At 43.1% G+C, this 7,851-nt stretch overlaps 1 protein-coding gene across 1 annotated transcript in view; it reads left to right on the top strand.

The window, feature by feature from the left end:
* Nucleotides 1-2,306: 2,306 nt before the first annotated feature.
* The window catches only part of SLC38A4 (solute carrier family 38 member 4), a gene marked incomplete at its 3' end in the record, with an annotated part of 16,236 nt that continues 10,691 nt past the window's right edge, over nucleotides 2,307-7,851 (top strand). Inside the window, exons 1-4 of the mRNA XM_082498631.1 lie at nucleotides 2,307-2,441; nucleotides 3,352-3,442; nucleotides 4,742-4,857; nucleotides 6,489-6,544. Coding sequence (XP_082354757.1) covers nucleotides 2,323-2,441; nucleotides 3,352-3,442; nucleotides 4,742-4,857; nucleotides 6,489-6,544 — 382 coding nt within the window. The 5' untranslated portion in view covers nucleotides 2,307-2,322. The remainder of the gene's footprint in view (nucleotides 2,442-3,351; nucleotides 3,443-4,741; nucleotides 4,858-6,488; nucleotides 6,545-7,851) is intronic.

Here is a 7,851-nt window from a genome sequence, read left to right as displayed (position 1 = left end):
GGAATTCACAAATTAAAAAAAAAAAAAGTCACACTTTTATGCAATAATCCCACAGCCTCTTGAGATGACACCCATAAATCAGATTACTTGTGTAAATGTTTGACAGGACAATGTCCAGATGATTCTTACACTGTAATATGTATTTCCAGTCAATTTTTTCTCCCCTTTCCAAATTGTGTTTACTGTGCTGCACAGACTTTCCTCCTCAACCTAATCTCTGTGTAACTTAAGTCCTGGCAACTTTTTTGCTTACTTTTCCTCTTTTTCCCAACTCTTTGAAGATCTGTATTTTTTGGACTGCCACTCTGGACAAGATATTTCTCTGACAAGCGTTAGACAGTGCGCACAGCGGAGATTTTACCCTTTACCAGAACAGGGCTAAGTGCAGTCAGATTTGTCTGCCTGACTTTTATACCACAGATTAAAAATAAGCATCGGGAATTGGAAGGACTCTGTTCCTCAGACAGGGCAGCGTCTGCATTTGAAGACCGTTCTGTGAATGAAACCACAGCCAGGAGGGCTCTGTTGGGGTTTTTTTATTATTTTTTTTTTGCCTCCTGGAGTTATTCATATCCCGAGCGGGCAGAACCCCCCGGTCACTGGAATGTGAGTGCTGTTGACTCTGCCCTGATGCCCAAATCACTCATCCCCTCACACACACTCCCCACGCAGCAGCTGAAAGGAGTAAACACAGCCGCTCGTTCTGGTAGGAAATCTCCTAATGCACTGTGATATTGCTTTTCCTTTTCAGTTGTCTGGTCTGGGTGAATGTTTTTAGTAAGAAGCAAGGAAGCTGAGTTTAATTTCTGGCCTGGGGTCAGTTTTAGCCTCCAGCATTGGTATTTAAAGTTTATATTTACATTTTATGCACATGCACGTTAACATTTTGCTGCTACAAATACGTTTGCAGATGTTCTTAAGAAAAGCATGTGATCAGTAACAGAGGATAGTGAAGGTCTGGTCACCAAGCGAGGACCTGTACATCCATAAATGCAAAAGCGGGAAAAAGGCTATCAGATAGTTTCAGGTTTAGTGTTACAAAAGGCCAGACATAGAAATTATTTGTTGCGGTGTTTTCTGATATTGCTATCACGCGGCGCTGGGCTGTGTTTGGCATGTGACGTGTATGAAAAATGTAATGGATCCAACCAGTGTGCCTGATGACAAGGGAGCAGGTGAAGTGCCAGGAGTCGGCAGCTCTGGCCCCAGGTGTGCCAACAATGTCCGATGGGGTCTGTGCTCGCTCCCTTTACTGGTGCGCCCCTTTGCCTCCTCTGCTGTGAAATGGAGATATAAGATGCCCCAAGGAATATCTTTGGGAAGGGAAAAGTATTGTAAAGCTGCGACATTTCTTGCACAGTGTTTTCCTCTTGAATCTGGGAACGAGCAAGTGAATGTAAATGTGTATCTGCAGATGAGACTGTATCGTAAAGCTGCTGAAATCCCAGAGGTGAAGTCCTCTCTGTAACTTTGGTCTGTACACTTTCCTTCGGTCCACATCATAGAAATAGAGAGGTCAGGATTTTTTCATATGATTTTTAAAAGGCAGGATTTTTTTCTAACAAGTGTAAAGATAGTCTTATACCCATGTAATAATCTTGTGTGAAACAGATCTTCTAGTTGTGGGACAAGTAAGAATTAAACACAGAGATACTGAAAACCAGAAACTGCTGTATCAGAATTGCACCTCCTGATTATTAAAGGAGTGATCATGGAGATGTTCACCTCTGTCAGATCCCAATGAAAGGGACAAATCTGCAAAACATTTACATCTGTGACAACATCAGTCTTAGAGCAAATGTGTCAAAGCACCGAGCATTTCTCTTAAGAGTTTGTATGTTTTGAGGCAGTGATAGGAAAGCCCTGATACGCTCCCTTCATTTCTAACAGCAACCACTTCTGTATCAGCATCCTTTACAAGTTCAAAAGCTGTAGTTTAATAAATTATCTTTTTCTGGCTTTGTAATTTTGTCAGATGCTGGACATCCACTGTGCATCCAGTGGCCCCTGCACTCTTTTCCATTTGAAGGGAGACGGAAGGGCCAAGTGGTGGCATATAAAGGGACATTATGCTTGCCCAGAATTTTCCCAGTCTGCAACAGTTTCCCTTCTTAATGCTATTACAGAGAACAAACACAAACCCAACGATTCACACTGGTTTACCTAATTTGAGGAAAACTCTAATGAGTTCTGTTGTCTTTTGTTTGCAGAACAGAGTGTTCTGGCAGTCCCCGCATGGTAGAGAGGACCCGCACGCAGACGGCGCGGTGCTGTTTACCCTGAAGAAGCGAGTGTGTGTGCTGGAAAGCGCTGACCGCTCTAATGGATCGCATGGAGCTGCAAAAAGTCAACATCGAACTTGATGATCAGAGCAACAGTGGGGAAAGCCTCGAAGACAACTACACGGAGCTGGTTGATTCAGAAAAGGCTGCAATTAGGAGGTAAGCATTTAAATGGGAAGGCTGTTCCGTTAAGGCTAGAAAGCAGCAATCAAAAAAAACAAGCCTCACTAATGGCATCTGGGACCCAAAACGATTTCCTAGGTAATACATTGAAATTAGTGTGATTGTTTAGCTAGTATTTTCCTGCGGGACCAACCCCCCCTGCTGTGCGCTGTGGAGGATGGTGTGCCCAGCACAGCAGGGGAGGCTCAAGTCCCCCTTGCCGGCCACCACCTGGGGTGACCTCTGCAGGCTCCCAGCCCCCAACACCCGCTTGGCAATTTCCAGCTACTCCAGTCAGACAGTACACGTGTAAATTAATACGCTCTCGGGGCAGTGCAACCTGAGCATGCTGCCTCTGTGCTCCAGCCCGGTGGGAAAGGAGGGACGCTTTCCAGGGCAGGGTATGGAGAGCAGCAGCTCAGTGCTCCCACGGGGACAGCCCACACTCAGGCATCTCCAGCAGGACCCACCATAGAGCCAGCAGCTGCCTGGCCTGAGAGAGGCATCTCAAAACCAGCCATTGGCCTCCAGCTCTCAGCTTGCTGCACCCCTGGCACCTATCTCCAACAAGGCAGTTGTAAGGCGCTTTGTTCCTCAGATATGAAGTACGTGCTCAGCTTTAGCACATTGCTGGCAGCAAGGAAATGTTACTTTCCAACATCTTCAATCAGATATAATTTGAAGATTACTGGGTTTAAAACGAAATTCCAAGGCAAAACGAAGATCTATTCAGCATGCCATTGGACATGAGAATCTTACAGGAGAAAAGAGGGCTTTTTTCTGAAAGATTTTTAAATATTCATTGCAATCTCAAAGGAAAGTTTTCACTAATGACAAAAGGCACTGCTTGAACGTTAAGTGTGTCATAAGTCTTATCTAATATTTTCCTATTTTACTTTGTGTTCAGTCCATTTGCTAGTGATGATGCAGAAAGTCAGAAGTTCCTTACAAATGGATATCTGGGCAAAAAGAAACTGGAAGAATATAATGAAGAATATGTAAGTTTTATTCATTTTTAAGGGTAATTAAAAAGTAAATGTCATTGACTTGCATCTTTTTCCAAAAGTTTCAGTAAACTCAGTAACTCTGGAGCTTGATCAGCACAGTCTTGGCTTTGGAGGAGTAAACACATTTGCTAACAGTGCAGCTAACCCTTTCTGTTGTCTTGCAAGTAAAACTGGGTCTTTCCTTCACAAGTATTCAGAGAAATTCCTCAGATCATTCTTGGTCTTCAGTAGCACCCATGTCATCTCACTTGAGATGTTCAGCCAGGGGTGGGTCTGCACCCGTATTTCTGACAGGAGATTTGGTTCAGAGGATCTTTGTTACTCCTATATCAAGGTAGAGCTGGGGTTTAGTGTGTCCATGCTAGTATTGTTTGTTTCCAGCATCAGTGTAAATGAATCCATGTCCAGCTGCATTGCTTTAAAGGACATTAATGTTTGGCCTACGATGCTGAATGTGCAACTCCACACGACTCAGCACGACTCCAACCCTTAGGCAACTCCATGTGCAAATGGAAGCACAGCACCAGTTCCTGGAGTGTGCCCGTGGGTATCTCTCTGCTCAGGATTTAACTTTATTCAAAGTTTTTGTGAACTTGGTGCAAAGAAAGGCATTATTTTATGGGTCATGTTACAGGTTTTATTAGGAGTGATCAAATGAAAACAAATAATATTATTTGTGATTGCAAGCTAAAATTAAGAGCTATATTCCCCCCCCCCTTTCTTTTCCACTTGGTGGTAGATGTGACTCCCTCACACACCATCCCCCCTCTCCTAGTCTTTTGTCTCCTTCCATTCTTCTGCCTCCAGCCCGAGACACACAGCGCTCCCTTCTTTTCTCCCCCAGACACATTTTCAGTTCCCCAAAGGAAGAAGCACGTCCTGCTTGGAGAAATTCAATAATCAGTGGGATTAATTTTTAAAAAAAATCATCTGAATTTTTTAAATCAATAACGGGGAAATCTGTTAGACAACAATATGTACTTCTACAGAGGGTGGCCAGCACAGCCCGTTGTGGCTATGTCACCTCAGTCGCCTGTCAGGGACGTAGCCCTCCTCCCCACCGAGACACGGGGGGAGAGGGAAGAGGCAAACACCTACCAGCCCATCTGGCTGTGGGGATAAAAGAGACTCCTTATGATGGCAAGTGCCTATGGGCTCAGGAAACTTGATGAAGCTCCACCTCTAAGGACCAAGGGAGCAATATACGGAAAACCTGTGATGAGGATAATTAGTCTGCTGTGCTCAGTAAAACACAAATTAATTGCCGTTTTCTGTACTTTCTCCGAACAGCACCGGGGCAGAGCTTCCTTTGGAATGTCCTCGTTCAACCTCAGCAACGCCATTATGGGCAGTGGCATCTTAGGGCTCTCCTATGCCATGGCCAACACAGGAATTATCCTTTTCGTGTGAGTACATAGAAAGAAAAGCAAATAGAATATAAGCAGTGAGCTGGAGCTAAAGATTTTGTGGTTAGAGAGGTACATTAAGCTTGTTTTGCTAGCTGAAAAATTTTGTAAGATCATCTGTAATGAAAACATTTTAGCTGCACCGCAAGGAACCGTCCGCTGCTGACAAACCATTTTTTTTCATTTTAGCCCTGTTTTGTATCAAGAACACAGCTGTGAATTGATACTGTGCAGTCAAAAACCAGAGGGGAAGAACAGAATACTGGTCCTAAAATAACAACGGCAATCTTTCTGGTTCAGTACGGGAATTCAACAAGGGAAATAAATCACCCATAAAGTATATATTTATATCATCCCAACAATTTAATCACTATGTAGAAATGGCAGAAGAATATTCAATATAGGTCGAAAATAGCAGCACACTTTGAATGCAAAGGCATTCGCAGATTTATTCAGATTTAATGTTGGTCCCTCAAGTCTATTTGTACTCAATGCGCACAGATGACAGCAATGGTATGTGACTGACATACAGTATCTATACAAAACGAGTTTTGATAGACAGTAACAGATAGCCATTTGAATTTTTTCAATCTATAGCTAACCTCGGAAAATGAGAGAGACTGTACTAAAAAAGTTGGTTTTCTTTTTTTAATAACTGGTTTTAATTTAACTGAAGCCTTAATTTTAATCCCCCATGAGGCTGGAATAAAGCATGACAGTACTGCATGACAATAAGCCATTGTTTCACATTACTGAAATCTAACAAGCCTTTAAATCAGGTTGTGTGGCTATCTTTACACAGCTTCCTTCTTCTGGAGATTGTGTTAACTACGACAGCAACAGCATTTGAAATGCTACGTGTAGCTTCCAGTTGCTAAGAAACACCTCCTGTTTTGCCAGTAGAATCTTTAGCTGAAAATTAATTGTAGATGCAAATGTTGTCCTGGATAAGTACTTCCCAGCACCTGCGCTTAAATGGTTTAGCCATAGTATTTGCAGATACAAAAATGGAAGCTGGTTCTAAAGGTGACTGCATTAGAGTCTGAAAAATGTGGGATTTTTTTTTCCCCTCCAACTTTCTCTGAGCACTTGTACTAAGCAGTATGGCCATAAATTATCACTGGAAAGAAAGCTGTGATACATCAAGCTTCACTAGGGGAAAAAATTGCCTTTGCAATATCTTTAATTTTGAGGCTTTGTTCATTCATCCAGGTGACTAAAAAGATCTAGTATGAGCCTAATGACATTAGCTCTGTTGGCAGTGCTAAAGCAAGGACTAATGCTAAAGCAACCCTATGGAGTCTTATACAGCAAAAACAAAGGACATTTCCACCCTGCAGCTCATTTTCTTTTCTATCTTTCTTCCATACTTTCTACATGAGAACATTCCCCCTTCTGGTAGACAAGGGAGTTTTATTTAAAAGTGCAAAACTGTGTGGGGATATTGTTACCCCCATGGCATGTATCCACTTGCCAAAGGTTCCTCTGTTTTCACAGATCGTGATGTTAATGTTAGCAGGACAGAAAAATCCCATCTACCAAATGGAAACTGCTAGACATGAATTCTAATTTAGACGATGTTAGCAGCATCGTCTAAATTTTTGTAATTTACCGTTCTCATGTTGCCCAAGTGCTTTTGTGCTGGAAGATGTTCTACAGGGTGAAGGTGGAAGGAAGGCTCCCAAAAGTCAGAAGCTCCCATTACATCCTCTTCCCCTATGGGGGAGGTTTCCAATGGCACATGGAGCACACATTAGAGCATTTTTTCTGCTGCCTGGTATGATCTAGCAAGTGCAACCAGGATGGCTTTTATTTACAGCACTTCATGTGTCAGGACATGGAGACCATGTCTCTGAATAGCAGCTGCACAGGTTCCCCTGATCAAAAAGGATGACATCTTGGCAGTATACACTGCAACCTTAGACACGATCCCCCCTTAGCACATTGCATATGCCCACAGCATGAGAGATGACCCTGCTTCCATGAAGGCACATCGGTATTTCCTAGCTCTGTCATGTTATCATCGCATCCCCTTCTGCACCAACACTTGGGCAGGCTGAGGACAAGATGGTTGTGGTAATAAGATATGCCACCCACAGTGTTGTGACCTGAAAATGTCACACAAAGCTACATTTTTCACCAGCAGTTCACAAGAGGCAGATAGCTGAAATCACATAGGGTGCAAATGTTGTGTAGAAGGAAAACGGTGGTAATCAAAATTAATGAATTCAGGCACTGAACATCCTGGTCTGCAATTTATTGCAAGCTGCTTGAGCAGTCTGACCCTAATGAAGGTTTTAAAGTCCTGTAATGCAGCTTGAGGAGCACAAACAGCGCAAAGAGCTACACTTTGCTGGGATTACAGCAGAGTTCAATACCTTCAAGCAGACTAGGCTAGAAGAGTATGTTGCAAGTGTTCCAAGAGCAGGTTTTCCAGTGTCATGCCACACTTTAGCGTTATGCAAGATTTCTAATGTACTTTGCAAAGTGGGCATCTCTAGCTCAACTCCACAACTTCATGATAACATGGCATTAAAAGTAGTGACTAGCCAGGAGCTGGCAGTCCAGTTGTCACAATCATGGTTTGGGGCTCTGAGTAAGGGGAGAGATTAAAACAAGAGGTCAGTGAGCAGCTAAGAGGCCAAAGATCTGACTCTTGTGTAGAAATCTGTTTGCTTCAGTAGGGTCTTGTTAAGATGTAAAGTTCTGTCCTTGTGGAATAACACAAGATTGGCACCTACCCAGACTTTAACAAACCTTGAAGGGCTTCTGAAGTGTGTAAGTTGCAACTGCACTCACAGGTAAGCTACCGCTGGCACTTACCTCTGCATTTAGCACTGGGAGTCCAAAGCACAACCTGTTTAAAACTACGTACACATTGAACTTCATGTGAACGAGCAGGCATACGTTCAAATTAACTGAGTGTCTCTGATGTCCTTCCTGCTTGGGATTCTGATTTCTGCTTTGCCTTGCAGAGTTCTGCTGCTCAGCGTA

Source organism: Vanellus vanellus, assembly GCF_965231255.1.
Source record: "Vanellus vanellus genome assembly, chromosome: 1".
NCBI classification, from domain to species: domain Eukaryota; kingdom Metazoa; phylum Chordata; class Aves; order Charadriiformes; family Charadriidae; genus Vanellus; species Vanellus vanellus.
The sequence above is the reverse complement of the archived record's forward strand: the minus strand, read 5'-3'. Positions and strand labels throughout refer to the sequence as shown.